At 38.3% G+C, this 25,653-nt stretch overlaps 1 protein-coding gene across 2 annotated transcripts; it reads left to right on the forward strand.

Annotated features, from left to right (window-relative positions):
• Window positions 1-483: 483 nt before the first annotated feature.
• Window positions 484-24,985, forward strand: LOC148864214 (uncharacterized). 2 transcript variants are annotated; one of them, XM_088974792.1, is made up of 7 exons: window positions 484-810; window positions 946-1,030; window positions 2,628-2,708; window positions 6,957-7,055; window positions 7,139-7,235; window positions 20,794-20,968; window positions 24,449-24,985. In XM_088974792.1, the coding sequence occupies exons 4-7, from the start codon at window positions 6,966-6,968 to the stop codon at window positions 24,507-24,509; spliced, it is 423 nt and encodes a 140-aa protein (XP_088830918.1). In that variant the 5' UTR covers window positions 484-810; window positions 946-1,030; window positions 2,628-2,708; window positions 6,957-6,965; the 3' UTR covers window positions 24,510-24,985. The 2 variants fall into 2 exon arrangements, with proteins under 2 accessions (XP_088830918.1, XP_088830917.1); XM_088974791.1 differs by having other exon boundaries at window positions 512-839.
• Window positions 24,986-25,653: the final 668 nt, after the last annotated feature.

Below are 25,653 nucleotides of genomic sequence, written 5' to 3' on the forward strand. Positions count from 1 at the left end.
TTTCATCTTAAATTTTAATTTTTAATACAAAAAATTGAAATAAAAATAAAAATAAAAATAAAAAATATGTTGTGTTATTAACTGACCCATTTAACCTAAACGGTTAAACCGCTGACCCACGACCCGGGGAGACGGTTGAACCTCCGGATCGGTCTTTAAAAAAGTGCTGTACCCAGTACCCACCCATCTTTACCTTTTTTCTTTGGGTGATCACACAACTTTTACTTTTTGAGTTTTAACATATCACTTTTTGGTGTGTGGGGTGGGTGGGTAATTGGGTAATTTGCATTTTTATGTTTTCAGAAAATAGTTTTCTTTATTTTTCACTTACGTCTGGCTGTGTTTGGTTTGAAAGAAACAGTAGGGGAAAGGAGGAACGGGAAAAGGTGGGGGACCTGTACAAACCAACACAAGTGAGTCCATTTCCACGGCAGTACGATATGTATTTCCAATATAAATTAATAAAAAATATATTCTTTTCTTGATTCGCCAGCGAAGAGCGAACGGTGCTGCTGCTGCATTGTCTCCTTCCGTCCTCCGAAGCAGCAACACAGCTCACTTTCGCCAGTGGCAATTTCGATATTTCAAGCCTTTATCATGGGCCATTGACATATTAAAGCGCAAAACGGCAAAAGCGATGAGAAGGAAAGAGAGACGACTGATGCGGGAAACAGAGGGAAAGACTGCTGACTGCTCACTCTCTGCTTCTGTCATTCCCATTTCGTATTTCTGTTCCTGAAACCAACCGAAAGTCCGAAGTCGGACGAAACCAAGATCAACAGACGATTTGGAGCTCCTTCTCAACTTCAGGTCGCGAAAGTGTACCTAAAATTTCAAATGTCAGCGAGAAATGTCGATATTCTCTTCCACATTCTTCCCATTTCGATCCATTTTTAGTTGTTTCAGTGCTTCTCCCTGATCTTTGATTTTTTGTGTTCAATGCAGAAGTATCTCCATGCGGTGGTCAAAATTGTGTCGTCTCTGGAATTGCTTCTTCTTCCCTTAGGCAGAAAAATCTCCTCGAACGAAGGTACCTTCAAAGCCTTTTGTTTTTCTTGTTCTTCGAGCACATTAACTTGTATCGAAGAGACTTTAGTCGTTGGGCTCTTTTCAGCTCGTAGTCTCGTTGAGAATCGCTGGGTTAGAGATTTGAATGCTTTGGTATCTGATACCTACTTTAATGAAGGATGCAGAAAATAAGAGAGAGAGAGAGAGACGTTGCTCTTTTGCTTTTTGTTTAGAATTGACGTCGCTTTCTGTTATCTCTTACTATCCATCCGTACACTCACTTGCCTCCCTTTTTTTCTTCTGTAGAGATCCTAGATAAAAGCTTGATTGCAATTTCATGCAGAAACCTGCTTTAATTTGCTTCCTTTCGACAGATCTTGCAAGCTCTTCAGCTAAATTCCATCTTTCTCTAGGTCATTGTTTCGGATCTCGCAAATCTTATGCATTCTCTCTCTCTCTCTCTCTCTCTCTCTCAGAGATTTAGAGATTCTTGGAGGTCTGATGAGAATACTGCAACCTGCGAATCGGCCTTCGATCTTCTAGTTCCGGATCTCCTTTTGCCTCCTAAAGTCGAATTTCAAAGAGTGTTTTCATTTAACCGAGCCTGGAAGTTCGTACAGAGAATTAAAACTTAAATTTTCCCTCAGAAACAAGGGATTTTATTATTTGGTTCTTATCTTAGAAATATTTACTTTGCTTTAATGGTTTTCAGGAATCAATGCTGCATTCATCGTTTTCAATAGAATCACTCACTATTAACCTCTATTTCAAGAGTTGGATTATTCTATTTTTTTAATAATCAATTGATAGATGAGTTCTTCTTCCATAAATTACTCAACTAAAGTTATGGGTTTTCTATACAAAATTCAGCAACTTAGGACAAAAGTTGCAGGTTTTTTTTCCTAAATTTTTTCTCTCTTTAGCAGAAAAATTGGTTAGTATCTTGGTGCATATGGGTAAGTGGGTAACTTAGAGAAGAATCCCGTTTGCTGACAAACCACTGTTTTCCGGCTTTTCCGACGCTGAGCTACTCCTTTATGCGTTTTGTTATTTTTGTTTATTCATTTTTTTCTTCGCTTTAATCATCAATGGGTTAAATCCCATTTAGACATTTACTCAAACGCCCTCAAGTTTTCAAACCAACAAAACTACAAAAGTACATCTGATACCATGAGCCAGTAAACACCTTGGCTTCATGTTTCGTATGTCGACAGAGATGTCCGGACCCGCCATACCGTGGCCCCTGGATCCCACTGATTCAAATACTTGATGATAACCTGTGGGTCCCGCCAGTTGCATGTATACCACGTGTTTGAACTTTTTTTTTTTGGGTAATGGTTTGAACTTTGAAGTTAGGTTAATGTTTATCACATAAAATCATGCTTTTTCGTAGAACAGATGGATGGTTGAGGATGTTTTCACGATGTAGACTCGTGTAGCCCTTACACCTCTAGACCACTTGCCATGGGTGGAAAGAGAGGGCGTGGGGTCCTTGATGCTCGATGGGTGTGCAAAATTAGCATTCCTAAGAAATTAAACAAGGGAGATACCTTTTCGTATTTTTTTTTTTTTATGGATGAAATTGAAAAGAGATATTTTTATTTTGGGCTTGGATGCAGGAATTTTCCTGTTCATTGTTCAGAGAGCTTCTGTTGGATGAGGCCAGGTTCTTGGCTGTTTGAGATGAAGTGTTGATACCGGTAAGTGAACTTCCCACTTTTGTTTTAGGTCTCTTTTGTGCTTGGTATAATATAATTGAGCAAATAAGCATTTATACATGGACAAAGACGAGTTTAACTTGGACATATAGGATAATTGATACGTTATTTGTGCAGGTTTGGGAACCTAGACCCACACATTGAAGGACCTAGTTTTAAATATTTCTATCTTCCCTAACTCAACCTATCTAATGACCAGAGCCATTGTAACTAGACTTTTAGGAAGGTACATATGTACCACAAAAGAGAAGAGAGAGAACTTGAAGAATATGGAGCTTCACCATTCTTTTGTGCAGTTTGATGGGTCCATTGAATAAATGAGAGGCATTAATGCTTCTCTGTTTGTCCATGCATTTTGTTATATCAGATGGTTGCACATCTACAAATATGATCAAATTTGTTTTAAGAGGAGGGATATTCCTTTAGATTTTGATTTGGAGAACATGCACTTTTAAGGGCCCATTTTGTGGAAAATTAACACTAGTTATGTTGCTAAGTGGTTTCATCACGTGTAGGGAAGAACTTGTACAGTACCAATGAGAAGAAGTGATCTGTTACATGTTGAAGGGTCTATAATAGCTAGGGGCAAACAAGAAAAGACATGGGTTGGAGTAGTGAGAAATGATTTAAGGAGCCATAATTTAACAATGGACATGACACTGAATTATGCAGTATGGTGGAACAGGATTCATGTAGCAAACCATATATAGTTGGAATTAGGTTTGGTTGAGTTGAACTGAGTATTTTGCCACATGATTCAGCACATAGTCCCACCCTAACTTTTTATAAGTTCAATATCGGGTATGTGCTCTTTGTAATACTAATCCGAAGGCATGGTTTAGGCAGCTTAAATGTTATGGATTGACAACAAATGGTGGTACCGGGGACAGATCTAGTAGGATCATTGGTTAGATAAGGAATGGAAGTTTGAGAAAGCAATTAAATAAACAAAACACAGTTTCCTCCATGTTCTAAAATCCGGTGTTGCTCAAGTCTGGGCACTCAAGGCCCACAAAAAATGGACCCTTCTAACTTGCCACTATTACTTATTCAGTAAATTAACCCATTTTTTAATGGGAGCAACCTTAAAGAGTCTCTGCACCAAACATTGCAATCTTCAAATGATTTTGAACTATATGATTTAGTGAATATTTTCAGGGGCCGTTTCTTGGTGAAATGTTAAAAGTCTGAAACCATAGGGAAAGTTGGAGAATTGAATATCTTTATTAAGTCTTCCTGTGAAATAAGTGGGTGAATATTGCATTTAGTGTGTAACAATGAATGTAAAGAAGAAAACATGCTGGGCCATTTCAAGCCTGACTATTATTAGGTTGTAAGTATTTTCTTCTTTTCAGAGCTTCACTATAGAAGATAAAGAATTTGATAAATTTCAAGAATTAAAACTAGAAGTTTTATCATCTCACCATGCTTGATCTGTATGAATACCTTAAAACATACATCTCTATGTTCTTGAAGAATATGGATTTTAATAATTTTCCCGTTTTCACTAAAATCATTTTTGTCAGACCCATGTAATCTTTAGCAAATCTTGGGGTAGTTATTTCTATACAGATTATTTCCTTAATAAACTATTCCTGCAGAGATAGTATTCCTGTGGCATAGAAAAATTTCTCTTAATGTACAGGATATTTCATGAGGTAGTTATTTCTGTACTAGAAATTGTTTTATGATTATTGTTTGCAAAGTCTTCTAAAAACAATTATTTTATGATTTTTAAATCCTTGAGGTTTATCATTTTGGGAATTATCTAAGTCTCATATGGTTCTCCTGCTGGACTTCAGTAATTGGACAACTATTATTTTTAATAGTTTGGTCTTAGTTTGACTAGTCAATTCATATAATGCTTTCCAATTTACTGACATATTCTAGCTATTTTTCGTTATATTAGCAAGATTTTTGGCTTCTGTCTAAGATTGAATCTTCCAAGTTTGGATCTTCTATGCCAGTGAAAAGTATGCTTTAATTCTAACCATAATTCATCAGTTACAAAGTTAGACTCTACTCCTTTTGAAGGTTTAAATGGGTTAAAAAACCTTTTATCTTGTTCAATAGCTAGTCTAGGAATATCTAATCCTTTTCAAGTAGTATTGTTAATTTTATTTGTATTATTTCTAAATGGATACATATGGTTTTCATATATTCCTTTTATTTCTGAAATGGTAAAGCGTTAGAACATGTGTTTGAGTCTGAGCATGGCCACTTCATGTGCAAAAATTCCAAAGGTTAGGACTGTACCCAGTCTATCTCTCCCAAGACCCCAAATAGTTGGGACCAACATTCGGTAATGGGTAATGGTAATGTATTATATTTTGTTCCAAAGTAATTTAACATGTACTAGTCATGTACAATGAGGTACAGTACAGTACATATTTGTATGACAATAGTCAAAAGACAAGCTAACTTACATGTTTGTAAGTTAAAGGAAAACAAAACTTAGAATTGAACTAAGCATTGTGAGGTAACCGTTTGAAGTGGTACTGAGCAGCAGGCCAGAAATGGATAGTTGTGACCACTTTTCAAATTGCACTTTCTATAGGCATCACTTTGCCTTCAAAAATCCTGCAGTTTCTTTCCTTCTACATACCCCAAGATACTGCTTCAGGTCTCATAGCATTTCTCAAGGCAATTTTCTTTGGGAACTATCTAAGTCTAATATGGTTCTTCCTTCCAATCCTTCAACAAAATGTCCTGCATTCTCCAAAAGAGCTGTCATTTTAGATGGAATGTGGAACAATAATAAGTAGTATGATGGCAATGATGATAATAGACTTTTGATTAATGCAAATTTGCTTCCCTTCGATGGATATTTTGTTTTCCAAGAGGCCAGCTTCTTGTTCAATATCTCTGCAATAGGTTCCCAACTCGATTTAGAAATACATTTGGCTGTCAAAGGAATTCCCAAATACTTTGTTGGTAGCTTGTGTAATTTATTGGTAGCGTGTCATAATCTCACTTTTGTGATGTTTTTGTGAAGACCAGTCACCACTTCAAACCATCTAAGTATTTCTTTGATCTTTCCTGATTGCCCTTGTGCCACATTACAAATTGAAGAAGAGCCACTTCTACTTCACCACCTCACCTCCCCAACTTTGAAACCTTTAATGAGACCAGCTGAGGAAGCTCTTTCAACCACTAAGGTCCTTGTAAAATTTCCATAGTATCATTCACCAAAACTGAAAAAGACAGAGCTGTAACTGCACACTTAATCCAATTCCTCCATTTTGATCCAAAGTTCATCATTCTTAATGTATAGTCCAAAAATTTCCAATTAACTTGGTTGTAAGACTTTGATGGAATATTCTATACATTACATTTGGTAGGCGGTGGATATGGTTCATAAAAGGTGCCTCCGCAGAAGTCTTGATAGTAAGAAAGTGAATTAAACAAAGATTTTAATATTGTATTTATCCCAGCAGTTCCACATCCATGTTTCATGAGGTGCCCATGGAATCTTAAATTTTGATCCAGCCAACCTTAATGTGCATTATGCCTAGGGTTATAGCATTTTTAAATTATATGTATGTTTTAAAAGCTGTTGGACCTTATTTTCCAAGTGAAATTATTATAGACAAGTTATCCAATGAGGTGTACATTGTCTCAAATCAGTAAAGAACTAGCCTTTTGGAGGCTGAAAGAACTTAAAAACTAAAACAAATCAATCAGAAATTTATAAAATTTATGAATGATGGCGCAGAAAACAATGTAATCATTTATGAGTGGAGCATTTATAAACTATGAAAGCAGATTGGTGGCCTTGTGCTCAGGGGTCATGGAGACTCTTTGAGGGCCAGAAATACTTGCTCTTCAGCAAGGATTAAGGATTACAAAACAGCTAGGCTTCAGAAAATCTTAAGGTTGAAGGTGATTCCTTGTTAGTTGTAAATTGGATGCAAATGGATAGCTTAGGTGTGTGTAGTCACAAACTAACTATGTTAGAATTGAGGCACCTACCAAATGAATTTGAGGTCAGTTACAGATGGGTTAGAAGATCAGCAAATGGACTGACTGATACCCTTGCTAACCAGGAGATTATTAGAGTTTAGTAGTTCTGGGCTTCTTTGTAATTTATCTTTGCATATAAAAAGCTGTTTTTTGATTGGTTTAATAAAATTGTCTATTAGATATAAAAAAAACATAAATGTTTCTACTTTGTAAAACGAAAAATGGTTTTCAGACCATCCTTACCAATACACTTCTTTTTGTTATTAGAACTAGAATATGACCATGGAAAAAACTGCCAATGTGGTATTGGATATTGAAAGTCTGGCACAATCGACAGATAAGGGCTCAGGGAGCCCAAAAATGATGGTAAGTACTATGTACCTATTAACACCTAAGGTGTGTTATTTGTAACTATTGTTTTCCCTTTACTCTTCCATTTTTTTCTGCAGAGAGCACTCTCTAGGAAAGGTTCTTATCGGATGGAGAGAAGGTCTTGTGCTGAGGAGGAAGAACTAGATGAAACATCAAAGAAGCTTCTTGTGAAAGGTAAAGAACTTTGTGTCATTTGTAATGTAGTAGTCAAATTTTAATTTAATCCTTGTTTCATAATAACAAACTATACATGTGGAATTAGATGTAAAAATACATTAACCAGTTTTTCTATGCCCCAATTTTTTAGAGGCAGAAAACAAATTGTTAGGAAATAAACAATAATGTAATTACCTGGCCCCAATCTTCACCATTAACTCATTAAAGAAGAGATGAGTTAATGGCGATGGCAAACAGATGAGAGCAGCAACCGTCGTGGCTTGGAGATACGGAGGAAATGAAAAGATTGAGAAAGGGATAAAGAAGGGAGGGAGAGTTGATGTGAAAGGGGAAGCTATGTTCGTTTCCAAGGGCAGGAGAGTTGATATGAAAAGTAGAAGCATCAATGATTATTTAATGTTGTTTTATTCACCAAAGGTGAGAAGAGAGGAGGAGCAAAGGAACACCTGCAATGCAAACTTTTGAATCCTTTGTTAACCAACAAAAATTGATGAGTTGTTAATGGATGTGATTTAGGAAGCTACACAACACCTAGCTTCTGATGATAGACTGATTGTTTTAAAGGACTAGAAGTTCAGGACTGTTATCAGTCTTGAACCCTAATGAATCTCAGGATCGAATATAAGAAGAAAGAAAGAGGAGAGAAGAGAAAGAGGGAGGAGAAGCAGTAGAACACAAGGGTTGAAAGGAGTAGAAGCTTAATGTTCTGCCGCTGCTACTTTAATTAATATTTATAGGTTATGCTCATTACATGGAAAGGACAGATCTGCCCTTAGTCTTTACATAACAAATAGAGTAAAACAAAGACTGAAATAAATAACAACTGAAACAACTAAATGACTAATAGCTAACCCTAGGCAGACTAGAACATCTTCTACCCTACGAACATAGTGGGATCGTAGTTGTGGGGCCCACATCAGTGTTTTCTACACTCCTCAAGTTGGGAATAAATGTTTATCATTCCCAACTTGGATAGATCTGCCTCTAGCTTCTTCCGTGATACAACTTTAGTGAGGATATCTGCTAGTTGCATATTGGAGGTGATGTATGGGAGACATACTTCTTGTGATGAGACCCTCTCTCGTACAAAGTGTCGATCAACTTCAATATGTTTAGTCCTGTCATGCTGCACTGGGTTGTGTGCTATATTAATAGCCGCTTGATTATCACAATACAACATCGGGGGCTTCTCATACTCAACACCCAACTCCTCAAGTAGTGATCTCAGCCAAAGAATTTCAGCCACTCCATTAGCCATTGACCTGTACTCAGCTTCAGCACTGGATCGAGAGACAACACTTTGTTTCTTACTCCGCCAAGAAACCAGGTTACCTCCCACAATAGCACAATATCCAGAGGTAGACCTTCTGTCATCAACACTCCCAGCCCAATCGGCATCCATATAGACTTCCACCTTCATGTGGTCATTGTTCTTGAACAGTATACCTCTACCTGGGCATCTCTTCAAGTATGCTAGTATTCTTTCTGCTGCTAGAAGGTGCGTGGTTCTAGGAGAATGCATGTACTGACTGATAACACTAACGACATAACTAATGTCTAGTCGGGTAAGGCATAGATATAGGAGCTTTCCCACTAACCGCTGGAACATAACTTTGTCTTCAAGCAGCTCCCCACTCTCTGCATTAATCCTGTGGTTCTGTTCAATGGGTGTGTCTGCAGGTTTGACACCTAGCTTTCCAGTTTCAGCCAAGAGATCTAAACATATTTCCTCTGAGAGACAAAGATCCCCTACTTAGATCTAGCAACCTCAATACCCAAAAATACCGTAGTGTACCCAGATCTTTCACCCCAAACTCTTGATGAAGGAGCTGTTTGAGGGACTCAATCTCATGGTTGTCGTTTCCTGTGACCACAATATCATCAACATAAACTGCAAGTAGTGTCAGTGACGACTCCACCCTCTTGACGAACAGTGTATGATCTGACTGGGCCTGTACATAACCGAACTTCCCAAGGGCTAGTCTGAATCTGTCGAACCAAGCTCTAGGTGATTGCTTCAAACCATACAATGCTTTATTGAGCCGACAAACTTTCTTACCTGCCTCTGTATCATAGAATCCAGGAGGCAACTGCATGTAGACATCTTCCTGCAAGTCCTTATTCAAGAAAGCATTCTTAACATCCATTTGGTACAAAGGCCAAGTGTAGCTTGCTGCAAGAGATAATAGAACCCGAATGGTGGTCATTTGGCTACCGGGGCAAATGTCTCCAAGTAATCTATACCATAAGTTTGAGTGAACCCCTTTGCAACTAGCCGAGCTTTGTACCTCTCAATGGAACCATCCACATTATGCTTCACAGTAAATACCCACCTGAATCGAACTGGTTTCTTTCCTTTGGGTAAGTCAACTAGCTCCCAAGTATTATTTTTCAACAGGGCATCCATTTCAACTTGCATTGCACCTCTCCACTCCGGGACTAATAGGGCTTCTTGCACTGTTCTCGGAATAGGGACATCAGCAACAGAGGTGAGATAGGACCTGTAGGAGGGAGATAGGCGATCATAGGACAAAAACTGGGAGATGCAGTGGGCTATAGATGTGGTGCAATGCCGTTTTCCTTTACGGAGGGCAACGGGAAGGTCAAGGTCATCTCTAGAGGGTGAGGTAGCAACAATGGAAGGAGTCTCTGTGGGCCTTGGGACTGTAATATCTGGACTTGGAGCCGCAGAAGAGATTGTAGCTGGCTGGGACTGCTGATGACCAGGATCAATCTGCCTGCATCGCCTGTGATAGACTCTCAACTCCCGATCCCTTTGACCACCCTCGCTACTACAACCCTCATCACTACAACCCTCATCATCAACTGGAATAGGTAAAGGAACAGCCCCAAAGGTATTAACCCTGTCCTCACTGCACTCCTCCTCCCCCTGAAGAAAAAGACCCAAATCTCCACGCTCACTACTCTCCCCCTGAGGAGAGACCCGAGAATAGTAGGGTGTCTTCTCAAAGAAAGTGACATCCATGGATACAAACTTCTTCCCTGAGACAGGATCATAACAACAATAACCCTTTTGAGTTTGTGCATAACCAAGAAAGATGCATTTGGAGGCCTTGGGTTGAAACTTGGAGTGATTGGGACCAAGAAGCTGAACAAAACAAGTACAACCAAATGTCTTGAGGGGAATAGTGAACAACTCCTCATTGGGGTATAGAAGGGAAAAAGGAGGTTTCATATCAAGAACCTGAGAAGGAATCCGATTAATAAGATATACCGCCGTAAGGATAGCATCACCCCAGAAGCGAATAGGGACGTTGGAGGTAAACATAATACTTATAGCCACCTCCAAGATGTGCCTATTCTTCCTCTCTGCAACCCCATTCTGCTGAGTATGAGGACACGTGCTCTGGTGGATAACCCCATGATTAAGGAGGTACGATGCCAATGGCTTAGCAAAGTATTCCGTTGCATTATCAGATCTAAGCACTTTTATCCTGGCATCAAATTGTGTTAGGATCATTTGGTGGAAGTTTTGGGTCAGGACAGGCACCTCATCTCGTGATCGCATAAGATAAACCCATGAAAAATGGGTGTGGTCATCAACAAATAGCAAAAAATACCTGTACCCCCCCCCCATAGAAAGAATGTGATATGGCCCCCAAACATCAGTATGCACAATATTAAAAGAACTATTACTCCTTTTATTACTCAATGAATAAGAGTTTCTACAATGTTTAGCCAACTCACAACTTTCACACTTCAACTGAGATGACTCAACAGACTCAAACAAAGTAGGAAACAGACTCTTCAAGGACCGAAAAGATAAATGACCCAATCAGTTATGTCACAACATAACCGGACTCACAACTTGAGAAACAAGTAACTTCTTATCCATTGACTCTTCCCGACGAGAACTCTCCCCGAGCAGATAGATCCCATTCGTCTCACAGCCAATCCCAATCACCTTCTTCATCTCCATGTCCTGAAAAACACATCGGTCAAGAAAGAAAGTTACTGAGCAGTTCAAATGTTTGGTAATGCTATTGACGGAAATGAGGTTAGTATCTAGTTTAGGAACATGCAAGACAGAGGACAAGGATATAGTATCTGACAGTTTGATGTCACCCTTGCTAGAAATAGGGACAAGAGAGCCATCAACTATAGATACTTTATCCCTACCAGAAGATAAGTGATAAGTAGTAAACAAAGAGGGCAAGCTGGTCATATGGTCAAATGCACCTGAATCTATTACCCAACACGGTTCAGTAGTACCTGGAGCGGAGGCATGGTAGGCTGAGGCTCGAGTACCTGAGTGTGCAAAGGCCGATGTAGCCGGAGCTGATGATGATTGCGGTAACTGAGCTGAACTGCCAATTTCCTTCTCCAATTGTATTAGAGCTGCCCGAACTGCAGCTAAGGTTTCTAATGGTGTGCCTCTCGTGCCAGATGAGGATGTTGAATCAGTAGTCGTAGCCACATGAGCATTACTCATTTTATTTCTCAACTTTGCCGGGACCAAATGTGGATGCAACTTCCAACATGTTTCTTTTGTGTGTTTAGGTTTCTTGCAATGCTCACACACCACATCCCTTTTATCTTCCTTCTTTCTGTCCCTCTCTGAATCACCCTCTGTTTTGGGTTTGACAGCTACCAAGGCAGGTGTAAGCGGCTGAGGTTGCATCATGACTTTCCTCCTGGTCTCTTCACTGTGCACTAAGGAGTATGCCTGAGAGAGGGTCACACTATCTCTGGTCAAGATCTGCTGCCTCACAATATCATATTCTGAATTCAGTCCTACCAGAAACTCAAACACTCTGTTTGTCTCAATGTGTTTTTTATGTATCTGAGCATCTTTGGGACTCTCCCACTCAAGAGTCTCTAAGTGATCAATCTCATGCCACAGGGACTGCAAGTTAGAGAAATAGACCGACACTGATTTCTCTCCTTGTTTAAGGGCATTCACCTCACATTTCAACTCATATGCTCTGGCAACATTAAGGGGTTGGGAGTAAGTCTCTTTCATCACATTCCATATCTCCTTGACTGTCTTTGCCCATAAGTAATTTCGGCTGATATGGGGCTGCATTGAATTACAGAGCCATGTCATAACCAAGTAGTTTTCTTGGACCCACTTGGTATACATAGGGTCTCCCTTGGAAGGTTCTGCTACATCTCCGAAGAGATACCCTACTTTGCCCCTTCCCCCAATAGCCATCATGGCTGATTGGGCCCATTCAAGTAGTTTGATCCATCAAACTTAACGGTTGTAATATGAAAACCTGTCTCAGAACCACCACCATAACTGCTGTTCCCAAAACTGCCTTCTGCCTGATTCTTAAACTCCATTTCAGTCAAGAACCAGAAGTATCAAAGATTATGGTTACTACAGTCAAAACCAGCACTAGAACTCCCAACAACAGTCACAAAATCAGTAGAGAACCAATCTGTACTCACGATAGATGTGCATGAAATATATATAAGACTGATCTGAAATCAATAACCACACACAACAGCAACAGTCTGAACTGTTTTCACCCCTTCAAAAGTGTTCGAAACCCCAAAAGAAGACTGAAACACAGTTTGAAGAGCAATCTGATATGCTGAAGCCAATTCGAGGTTTTAATCAGTCCTAAGAGCCGTACGGATAAGGTTTGTATTAGGGTTAATATGAAACCCTAAAACTGATCAATGTTGAGGAGAATTCTAGGGTATGCCGTAGGAATAAGATCACAAGTTTCGGCCTAATACTAGGGTTTGCCGTAGGGATAAGACAAAACCCTAGAGAAACCCTAGAGAATAGAGACATAAAATCCTAGAGTAGTTTGGCCACCCTTACTGGATAGGTCCAACCTATCTTTTCTGATGTTACTTCTCTCAGAAAGTAAAAACTTACAGTAGAATGCAGTTCGCTGCCTACCAAGGTTACTCAAACCCTAGCCTTCTCTGATTCTTCCTGATCACCAACTTGCTACAACTGTGACACTTCTTCAAACAACTGCTAATCCTCTGGAGATCTCCAAGAACCAGTCAACGAACTCTGTTTTCTCAGCTTCCAGCCTTAGATGGTTCTCATGTGGTCGGCTGGACTAGACTCACATGAGAGAACTTAGCTCTGATACCAACTAGAAGTTCAGGACTGTTATCAGTCTTGAACCCTAATGAATCTCAGGATCGAAGATAAGAAGAAAGAAAGAGGAGAGAAGAGAAAGAGGGAGGAGAAGCAGTAGAACACAAGGGTTGAAAGGAGGAGCAGAAGCTTAATGTTCTGCCGTCGCCACTTTAATTAATATTTATAGGTTATGCTCATTACATGGAAAGGACAGATCTGCCCTTAGTCTTTACATAAAAAATAGAGTAAAACAAAGACTGAAATAAATAACAATTGAAACAACTAAATGACCAATAGCTAACCCTAGGCAGACTAGAACATCTTCTACCCTACGAACACAGTGGGACCGTAACTGTGGGGCCCACATCAGTGTTCTCTACAAAAGGTAGGTTCCATACATCAGAAACCAACACCTTCCAATCTTGAGTTCATGTTTTGTGAAGTCCCAAGCTTTGAAGATAAATTAGAAGAGTAGTGGGGAGCAGCAGAGGTTCATGGAACCCCATTGCAAGTTTTTTGTAGGTAGTTGAAGTGCTTGGAATAAAAAAATAAAAAAATGGAGCAAAGTGGAATTAGGCCGTATCTGGAGAAGGAAAGATAAGGTATTGGAGGAAATTAGAGAGCTTAATCAGAAAGAACAAGACCAACTGTCAAACAATGATAGGAAGCTAAGAAAAGTTGCTAGGGATGAATTTGGAAGATTGGGTTATATGGAGGAAATTGCTTGCTAGGTTTTATTCTTCGAGCTTGACATTGAGTAGGCCTATGACCATTCTCCATTTAAATCTCATGACCTTTTGTGCTTTGTGGTAAGTCTCTTTAGTTCAAGTTTCTTAAGGCATTTAAGGAAGAGAGGAAGAATTGGAGGAGGTGGGTCAAAGTTTGTATCAGTTCAGTGAATTATTCGATCTTGATCAATGAAGCGGGTAGAAATTGCTTTCCAACTAAAACGGGGTTGAGGTAGGGTGATCCCTTGTTTCCCTTCCTGTTCACACTGATTACTAAGGTTCTAAGTAGAATGATTATTAAAGAAGATATGGATAGCACAATTAGAAGGTAGAGGGTGGGGAGGAATGTGATAGCCGTTACTACCTCCAATTTGCAGATGAAATTAGTGTGTTTTGTGAAGGAAACAATGAATAAGCCATGAGAAATCTAAAGGAACTGGTTAACACCTTTGAGTGTGCCTCTGGCTTGAGGGTAAATTTGGGAAAGAGTTGTGTAGTGGGGATGAATTTGGAGGAGGAAGAAATTCTGTAGTTGACAGGGCACCTAAGCTATGAGGTTAAAAACTAGCCACTAGAATATTTAGGACTTCATTTAGGTGGGAACCCAAGAGCAGAAAGTTTTTGGAGGTCAGTGCTGGATAGGTTTGCTAAGAAGCTAGCTGTTTTGGTAAAGGAATTACATTTCAATGGGAGGGAGAATAACCCTAATCAAATCCACTTTGGATAACCTACTGATTTATTACCTATCAATTCTTTGCATACTGGTTAAAGTGCCTAGGCAATTAGAAAAGTACATGAGAGACTTCTTTTGAGAATCGCGGGTTGAGAGGAACGACCATTTGGTGAAGTGAGAGTAGGTCAGAAAATCCAAGGAGAAAAAGGTGGATTGGGAATTGGGAACTTGATTCATATAAATACAGCTTTGCTATGCAAATGGTCGTGGAATTTTCCCTTAGAAAGTAACAGGTTGTGGCATAGGGACATTGAAAGCATACATGGTATCATGGACAATGGCCGGGATGCAAAGGTGGCTGCTCCTCATTCTTCTTTAGCTTCCTCTTTTCAATACAAAAGGTACTTCCTATTTTTCTTAACCTCACTTGCTTTGATGTGGGATGTGGGAACAAAATCCGCTTCTAGGAGGATTAGTAGCTTGGTGTCACACCTCTTAAGGTGTAATTCCTTGTCCAATTACAAATAACAACCTATTTCAGAATTTAGAGTAGCATCCCCATCTGGGATAAATGTTAATGGCGAGATTTGAACCCTTGACAATTGAGGTTAAAAGAAACGAATTAACCATCCCATCAATGCACTAAGATGTGTAATGTTTAACATCACTCAAGGGGCTTGGATCGAGGTGGCTTGTAGAATTGAGAATGCAAAATGTTTAACATCACATTAACTACTTGAAGTAATGCAATTGGGAAAAAACAAAGATATTGAAAATTTAACATGCTTCAATTGTATAATTTGAGGCAATATGCTTTTTAAAACATTTAGTTTCTTTTAAACTTAAATTTGTATTTTTAATTAATATATAGTTGGGATAAGGCTTGGATGATGATGTTTTTTCTATTTTTTAATTTTTGTGCCTTGCTTCAAAAAGGTGTTTGCCTTGCCTTGTGCCTTGGGGCAAAAAAAAAAAAAAAACCTTTTGCACTTTACTTGTGCCCAGTGCTTTTCGAACACTATATATGTATGTGTATGCACATGCCATGGGTTTCCCACTGAGGCAGCTGAAAATATTCTTTCATATTTGACAAGGGACTTTGAAATCAAGTTAGGCTGGTTCTTTTGATGACAAGAGGTCTACACTTGGTTATTATATCTTGGTTGACGGAAAATCTTATGTCATGAAAGAGCAAGTAGTTAGGACCAAATGGTTACAGAGAAAGGAAGGAGTTGTGGGAGGAACTAGGAGATGTTAGGGGACTTTAGGAAGGGCCTTGGTGTTTGGGCGAAGATTTTAATGTGGTTAGATTCATAGAGGAAACTAATAACCTTAATCAAAGAGTGACAACAAGCATGAGAACATTTAATCTCTTTGTGGATGCTTTTGAGCTTAAAGAAATCCCAGTAGCCCACAAGACATACACTTGGTCCAATCTTCAATCGAACCTGATTTACTCTAAGTTGGGCAGGTTTTTATTCTCAACAGACTGGGAAGAACACTGGGGGGGGGGGTAATATCTAGGGCATTGACTAGGCTCACTTTAGATCATTGGCGTATAGTGATTTCTAAGGAGGAACAGAGGGGTGATGGACCTTCCCCATTCAGATTTGAAAATATGTGGCTACTCCACCTAGGGTTTACCAAGAAAGTCAGAGAATGGTGGGACCACTGTAATCCCTCCGTGGAATGGAAAGGCATGAAGTTTCACAGGAAACTCTAGTTCTTGAAACCAAAGATTAGGGAGTGGAACCGTTTGGAGTTTGGGAGATTAGAAGAAAGGAAGCAAACATCGATGGATTTGTTAGGAACTGCCCAACTCAGGGACTTTTTTGAGGAAGCCTACCTCCTGAGAGAGAGAGAGAGAGAGATTGTATTCCCAAAATCAATATTTCTTCTTCTGGCTTCCTTTCCTTATTTATACACTTTTGTTACAATTCTGTTATATCAGCATCTCCACTTGTCTAGTTTGTTATTTAGTTTGTTCTAGTGGTTGGCTGTCAGTTACATTATTTAAAGGCTGACGTGGCCTTTTCTTGTACACTTGTATTCCCTTTATTTGTGTCTCAATAGGATCAGATTGAGGAATTGGATCTCAAAGAGGAAAAGGGAGAATTTGAGGAGGGAGACAAGGAACAAAGGGGGTTTGAGGAGGTAGTTGGAGGATTTCTTGCACAAGAAGGAAGTATGTTGGAGACAAAAATCTCGATTTAAATGGTTGAAGGAGGGATATAGAAATATTGAATTCTTTCATACTGTAGCAAATGGTAGGAGAAATAAGAATTCTATCTCAAGGCTGGAAGTGGAGGGGTCAATTCTGACTCACCAAGATGAGATAGCAGGAGCTTTTATAAATCATTATAAATCCATCTTTAGAAGGCCTTTGAGTGGGAGGGTGTGGTTAGAAGGGTTGGATTGGCTAGATCTAGGGGCGAAAAATAGGCAAAGGTTGGAAAGGAGATTTAAGGTGGAGGAAATAAAGGAGGCTGTGTTTTCTATGGACAAAATGAAAGCTCTAGGCTCGGATGGTTTCACATTCTATGGACAGAAAGAAAGCTCCAGGTCCGGATGGTTTCACAATGGCCTTTTATCAAGACTATTGGGAAATCTTGGAAAGGGATCTAGTGCTAGTGTTTGATGAATATCATAGAAGGGGAGTAATTAATCCGGGGTTGAATTCCACTTTTATTGCTTTGATCCCAAAGAAGAAAGATGCCTCTCATCTAAAAGACTTCAGGCCAATCGGCTTGGTAAATAGTCTGTACAAGTTAATTGCAAAGGTGTTGTCTCTAAGGATAAAGCAAGTCCTACCCGATATTATTGCACCAAACCAATGAGCTTTTGTGAAGGGAAGACAAATAGTTGATCAGATTCTAATTGCCAATAAGAGTGTGGAGAACTTTAAAAAAGTAAAAAGGGGTGGTGTGTAAGTTGGACTTAGAAAAGGCCTACGATTTGATTGATTGGTCCTTTTTGAAGGAAGTGATGGTTAACTTTGGGTTCGGGTGAAGGTGGTGTAAATGGGCAATGGGATGTGTCATGAATTGTCATTACTCAGTATTGGTAAATGGGATAGTGGTGGATTTCTTCTTAGCTATTAGGGGAATAAGACAAGGAGATCCACTCTCTCCTTTCTTGTTCAGCCTGATTGTAGATGTTCTGGGTAGATTGATTCATAGAGCAGATTCAAGGGATTTACTAAGAGGGTGGAGGTTAGGAAGGGAAGAGATCCCACTTACCCACTTACAATTTGCAGATGACACAATTCTTTTCTGTGAAGGTAGGAACTTGAATTGGATTAGATCTATCAAAAAAAAAAAACTTGAATTGGATTAGAAATTTGAAGAGGGTAATACAACTCTTTGAACAGATGTCCAACCTTAAAGTGAATTTGAGAATTGTGTAGTGGGAGTGAATTTAGAGGAATGGGAGGTCAGGGAGTGTGGAGCTATTGGGATGTGCAGTTTCAAGTTGGCCCTTGAGTTATCTAGGTCTACCCTTGGGAGACAACCCCAAGAAAGGAAGGTTCTGGAATCCGGTGGTGGAAAGATTTGAGAAGAGACTTGCCTCTTGGAAAAAGAATTACCTGTCTCTTGGTGGGGGGACCACACTAATTAGGGCAACCTTAGCCAACCTACCCATCTACTTCTTATCAGTGTTCAAGATTCCAACAGAGGTGTCTAATAGATTGGAAAAGTTGTTGAGAGACCTCTTGTGGGAACCAGGTGAAGAGAAGAAGAACCATAGAGTGGGGTGGGAGATGGTGATTAGGGATAAGAAGTCAGGAGGGTTGGGGCTCGGGAACATTAGGAAGAGGAATATGGCTTTATTAGGGAAATGGTTATGGAGGTTCCCCCTTGAGAAGGAGAAGTTGTGGGCTAGCATCTACGAGTTGGAGGACAATGGATGGGATCTTGGAATCTTGGCAAGGACTACATGTGCCCCACCTTGGAAAGCAATCCATGACTTATTACTAGTTTTCTCCCCCCTCGTCAGGTATAAATTAAACTCAGGCAACCTCATAAAAATTTGGGAACAAACTTGGGTGGGGAATTCTGCTTTAAAGGATCAATTTCCATCCCTCTTTGCTCTCTCTGAGTTGAAAAATGAACCTATCTCTTCCTTTATTGTCCCTTCATCTTCAAACACTAGGTTTGGTTGGAATTTGGGTCTGAGAAGGGTTGTTAGAGATATAGATCTGGACAACACCCTGTCTCTCCTGGCTATTCTTGAAAATGTTTTCTTGGACTCCACAAAGGAAGACTCCAGAATTTGGACCCCACCCCCTTGGGCTATTTCTCTTGTGCCTCTTTCTTTGAAGTCTTAACTCAGCCTTCCAGCTCTATCGGTTTATCCTTCCCTGTTAAAGAGATTTGTTGTAAGCCAATTCCTCCTAGGGTTAGGAGTTTTTGTTGGGAAAACTTTCCTGGAAAGAATCAACACTAGTGATCTGCTTCAAAGAAACAGACCCAAGATGTGTTTATCTCCTCATAGGTGTATTCTATGTAAAGCTGATGGGGGAACTGGTTATCACCTGTTGGTTTCTTGCCAGCTTGACAAAGCTATTTGGGAATGGGCTTTTTCTCTTTTTGGGAATGTGCAAAGTCTTTTCTCTTCTTTTTTCAGGTGGCATCTGAAGAGGGGTAGGACCATGTGGCGGTGCCTAAGAGCTGTTGTATGCTAGACATTGTGGGAAGAAAGGAATTCAAGAATTTTCTCTGAGAAAGAGAGTAACTGTGAAAGTCTGATCAAATTGATTCACTTAAGGGTGGTACATTGGCTGAAGTCCCCGGAGTTATTTACAGATTTTATAGTGGACGATTTGCTAAGTAGAAAGAGATTGCTAGTTCTGCCCAGGTGAAAATGACTATTTGTCAGTCTTGGATCCCTCCCCCCACTGGTTTTGTAAAGTTGAACTTCGATAGCAGCAGTAGAGGGAACCCTGGGCATTCAGGCATTGGGGGTGTATTTAGGGATGAGAATGGAATCGTTCCAGCCATGTTCTCAGGCCCAATTGGAGCAGGTGACTCTCTCAGGGATGAGATATTTGTGGCTCTGGAAGGTGTTCAAAGGGCCAAGAAAATGAATATTAGGAGGCTTGTAATTGAAGGGGACTTGGAGGTGGTAGTAGGGTGATTGAGAGAAGACAAGGCTGGGTTATGGAACTACACCAATGAATGGAAAAAAAATCAGGTGGTTGGCTAAGGACATGGAAATAAAGTACAGCTGGGTGATGAGATCTGTTAATTCGTTTGCAGATGGGTTAGCAAAGCAAACGGTGACTAGGGAATCTTTATTCTGGGCTCAGTTGTAATTTTGGTTTTTTCATTTTGAGGGCTTTTGCCTTTGTTGGGGGGAGTTAAGAAAGTTTATCTCCCCTCTGTAATTTTGAAACACCCCTGGTGTTATATTATGACAATAAGCTGCAATAAATATAACCTATGACTCTGTCCAGTATGACAGAACTAAGAATAAAGTTCACAGATTTTTTATCCAAGGGTTGTTGGTAGTGAAGTTTGTTTTCCTTTGTCCAGTCAGAGCTACAGTTGACAAATTTTCTAACCAAGGGAATAGTAAAGTCTAAGAACATAATCTTGGCCAGTTGGGCATTAACATGTTTAAGATCTATGCTCAGCTTGAGGTAGCGTGTTGAATATTTGTCTCACAGGACCAGTTATTCTTGTCCTCTTATATTAACACATAAATAATTTGTGAAAAGGCTGAGACCATATGATTCTCTCTTCCAATTTTGATTTCATTCTTCCTATCTTCTCTTCTCTTCTCTTTTCTATTCAATTTTTTTCTGCATATTTATTTTTTTCCTTAAATTATTTTTAATTTAAAACTAAAACTTGTGAAAATATGAAATTTTGAATCTTTAATTTAAGATCTTCATCTGACCTGTATTTTTAATACACACAAGATGCTTTGGATTCATCATTTTGTTGGTTCTAACATCCTTTGCACTGCATGTGTTCCTTATTTTGGCACTGATATAGTGATATTGCATGGTTATCGAGATTAAAGCATACTGAAATCCAGAAAGAAATCATGATAATGTATTCATTCTATGTACCTGTGCAGTGAATTCACAGTTGGAGTCATTAAAGCAACCATTAGTCACCAACAAAGCTATGGCTCCAGTTACAATGACCCTTAGTGGCTCCAGTCTCATTGACACTAGTGATGGACGGTGTAAGCGATTCAATCATCTTACTGCCATCAACCCAAGGAAGGTACTTCTCATCTTTGCAACAATGTAAGTATTACTCCTTGTCTCTTGTTAAATTTATTTGATGTCGTTCTATTCATGTTTTAGTTTTTTACTAAGATGGTGCATGGTTTCAAATGTCGCGAAATGTCGCTAATGTTGCCCGACATATGTCGATGTCGAGGCTCCGACATGAAAATGGATGGTAATATAAAAATTACATTATTTCGGTTGACATTTCCTATATTTTGGAAATGTCGACCAAATCGGCCCAAATAACCAAAAAAAAGACGGTTTTTCCTATTATGTCGACATGATGTCGATAATGTCGACAAAATGTCGACTAATGTACATTAATAATATAATATATTAGTATATTATATTAATATAATACAGAATATAAATTATTCCATTAATAATTTCTATTTAATATTTCAAATAAAATATTTATAAGAAAGAATTAACAAAATATAAAAACAAAAGAATAAATTAATTACTTTATAATATAAAACATAAAATATTTTTCAAGTAATAAAATATTAACTAGTTAGTATTTTTTAAAATATTGATTAAAATCAGAAAATTGATATTAAATTTTATAATAAATCATATTCTACATTTAGTATAAAAAATCAGAATAAGTTTATTAAATTTTATACTAAATCATAATTTATTATAAGTTTAGTATTAATAATCATAATAAATAAATTCATTAAGTTTTATAAGAAATCAGAATTTATCATAATCTTAATACTACAAAAAGGAGAAACAGTTTACTAAATTTATGATAAAACATAATGTATTATAACTTTAATATTTAAAAAATCAGAATAAATGTATTTCTATTTACTAGTGTGAAATAAATATGTTAGAATTTATAATAAATCAGAATTAAAAATAAGAAAAGAAAATATCAGATAAACTTGTAAAAACATCAAAATGCATAATAAATCAGTAAATCGTCATTTACTAATTTGTTATTGATCTTAGTTTCTTAACTTTATATAATGGTTGGGAATAAGATAATAGTCTAGAAATATGTATTAATGCTTCTTTTATCATTGTACAAAATATCATTGCATATTTCCACATATTTCCACAATGTCTCTAATTTTTACAATATTTCCCCTCGACATTTCCGACATTTCCGACATATGTCCTATATTTTTGTAAGCGACATTTCCATCGACGTCGACATTTTAAACCTTGCAAATGGTGAACCACAACTATAGCCATGTAGTGTCTATGGGAAAGTCGATATATCTGACCCCATTGCTGCCCACAAATAGTGTGGCAGTGCTATAGCAGGGCTGCAATGTCTACATGGTTGTGTTGGCATACCTCAAAGTGATAACCAATCATCTTGGTTTAGGCATATGCAGAGTTTTCAAGGTGCCAAGGCGAAGCTAGGCAATAGGAGAGCACCTAGTCACCTAGTCACCTAGGCGTTGGGTTATTTAAAATTAAAAATATAAATTCTAGGGTCTTATAATATATATATATATCCTAGGGTAGATCCCTAGGTTTCATAGTAATAAGTAGTGATCTTTAACTAATAATCACCATAATTCTCATGAAATAAGTATAAACCCCATATCAATAGATAGAAAGTCAACATATCTGAGTAGATACGAAAGGAAAGAAACATACAAAACATACGGGTTGAGCCCTTCTTTTGGTCCTAGGAAGAAGAAGTCCTATTGATTGTCCTTGTGTGTCAATTGGATAAAATCTTCAAGTGATTAGGCATATGCCCTCAAAGCCCTTGTTTTGCATATGCCTAAACCAATTGACATACTACTCAGTGACATAGTCTTGAACCCTCTATGTCACTGACTTGTGTCTCAAATGAATCCAAACAAATAAGAAATAACAAAAAGAAAGTAGCATAAGAATAAGAGTATTAATACTATAAACCCACAATACGAATAATTTAATCTAATAATATCTATTGTACTACTATTAATAGCATAAAATAAGAATATAAACTATTTTATTTGATCAATGAAAATATAAAACAATATGTGGTGTCTTACATAAAAATATTTAGGCGTTTGGGTGAGGCGACCCTCCAAGAACGCCTCTTATTTGCCTGGGTGTCGCCTCGACAACTATGAGGATATGTATACTGGGGTGAACCCAATCCAATATGAAAATGACTCGTAACTGACCACTATCCAACCTACTAGGATTGGACATACCTTCACAACTTATCATTGCAGCTCATTCGGGTCAAGTTGTGTACTTGTTCACTGCACTGTTGCCAGCCCTAACTGCACATGATTTATTGGACAGCATTTACCATTGCAGCTCGTTCTTATCATCTCAGACTTGACTTGGTTGGACAGCATTTTTTATTATTTCTCTTTTGCTCTGTACTAGTCCAATGTTAATAAAAGAAAATATAGGATGGACCAAGGTTTTCAAACTGTCGTTGACCCAAACGGTTGGACTATTCAGCCCGGAAACTGGTCAGGGACTCGGTATCAGTTCTGTTTCACCACTGAACTGCTTTTTTTCCCCAAAAACCATTGAATTGGTCAGCAACTTGCTGACCCCAGCGGTTGAATTGTCAATCCGTTTGACCCGGACAATGGTTTTCGGGCCAAATTTTATTTAATTATTTTTTAAAACATCATAGGCTGATCCATTCGGACTGGATGGTCGAACCGCTGACCCGGAGACCGGTGGCCAAAGAGGTTCCAGTTGCAGGTCGTTTTTTAAAACATTGGGATGGACACTTGATGCCAATATCTTGAGTGTTGATTTCCTTCATTGGACCTGTAAATATAAGGGGGCATATTGCTTAAGTTGAACTATCTTGTGAACTTTAATCCAAAAAAAAAAAAAAGAGAAAACTACCTTGCGAAGGTTTATTAGTAAGTTAGCTAGTGATCTACCAAACCATTGTCCACTAATTAATAAAAGGGTAAAAGAATTAAATATACCATTGGTATTCTTAAATTGGCTTAAATGTACCCTGAATTTTTCAGAAAGATTTAAAGATACCTTGCGGCTTCATTTTTTTTTTCAAAATTTCAAAATCTACTCTGAAATTTTCAAACTCATGCGAGTGGTGGTCTCTCTCTCTCCCCCGTGTCAACAGTTGATGTAGCTTTCAATGGCGGTTACTCTTCCTCCACGTGTCCAACTAGTTAAAGGTTGGTTTTCCACCAACCTTTTTCAAGGTATAAGAACTTTGAGAGCATTCCGCCAACCTTTTAGTATGTTTCCTTTATATTTGCAAGCTTTAGTGTTTATTCTGTACCTTCCCTCTATTTTACTCTAAAAATGACCCAACTTTCTTCTAGGAATTTAAAAATTATGAGTTGTTTGGCTTATGGAGATATGCCTAAGTCTATTTGAAAAACTCAGGGTACGTTTAAGTCAATTTAGAAAAACAAAACTCAGGGTATGCTCAAGTCTTTTACCCTTAATAAAATAGTAGTAGTTGTTAAATGAACGGGACTAATCTCTGTGTTACCCTATTTATTGGCTTACGGTTTTATGATTTTTTGTTTATTCCAGGTCGAGCATGGGGACGCTCATACTCATATATTTCACCCTGGCAATTAATAGAACAGGTTGAACTTGGGGTGGGTGGTTGAACATCAATTTATTACACCAGAAGGTGACGGACCAGAACAGTATTCTTGTTTTTTCAGATCTTCACCTTTGAAAGGGAATTTTGATTAGTGCCCGTTGTAGTGAAAGCCAACGAGACATGCGGATCTATAAAATCTCAGCGGGAACTGGAGTACAGAGAGCATTGACATGCCCAACCAACTGTTTTTGTACTTCACGATGGAAGCTTGACTCTCCTTTTCCATCCTAACATTTGGGAGATCATTTTCCTGGTACAGATTTAGGTCTAGATATTGCGTTGAGATTAAATACTTTTTTACTGTTCTATGGTCCTTTCGCTGCGCATTCATTTGGCTTACTTGGTTTCACATTTACATCTTGGATGTATAATCCAGTGCTACAGGACGTTTTAGGGTACATTTTGTAGATTTTTTACAAGGATCAATTATGCCACTGGCACAAATTGTTCTTTGCTCTTCACTCTAAGGGGTTTTCTGATTGCAGGATGCACTTAATAAAAGATTAGTAAAACAGAAAGGATAAGGAAGAAAAATAATATCAATACATCTCTCCTAGTTTTTCAAATTGAACTTGGACCTCCGGATGACGCCCGTGGACAAAACCACCCATCCGTTAACTCTCTATCCATATCTGTTGTTACAAATGATATAATGTGTAATTTAAGTTTTTTCTGAAAATCTCAATTTTGCCCTTATTGGATATAAAATGACATGTACATCCACCTTTATTTTTCAAATTTTCTAAGAGAACAAACAAATAGATTAATTGTAAGCGAGATCGAGATTTCTCACAACTTTCTGTTTCTCCCTATATAAAAGTATGAATCTATTTAAGTCTGCCCAACATTTTATGATATACATATTTACATATCGTCATTTATTCTATCTGGAAATTGGCCTACAAAGCCAAACACTCCCAAGCCCAAGCCTGGTTCAAGATGTTGGGTTAATTTCAGGTTGAGCCTGGATTAATAAAATCGGATTTAACCATGAATTGGGATAAGCTTGTGCTCGAATTTTGTGACTCAGGGTTGGGTTTGGGTTGACCCTCAACCCAAACCCAATTTTACATTCCTAACTGTATTAGTTTTTATTTTTACTAAATTGTCTTAACTTTTATTAAATTTT

This window comes from Nelumbo lutea, chromosome 3 (genome assembly GCF_056320005.1).
Source record: "Nelumbo lutea isolate HS-2025 chromosome 3, American lotus-T2T, whole genome shotgun sequence".
Taxonomy (NCBI): domain Eukaryota; kingdom Viridiplantae; phylum Streptophyta; class Magnoliopsida; order Proteales; family Nelumbonaceae; genus Nelumbo; species Nelumbo lutea.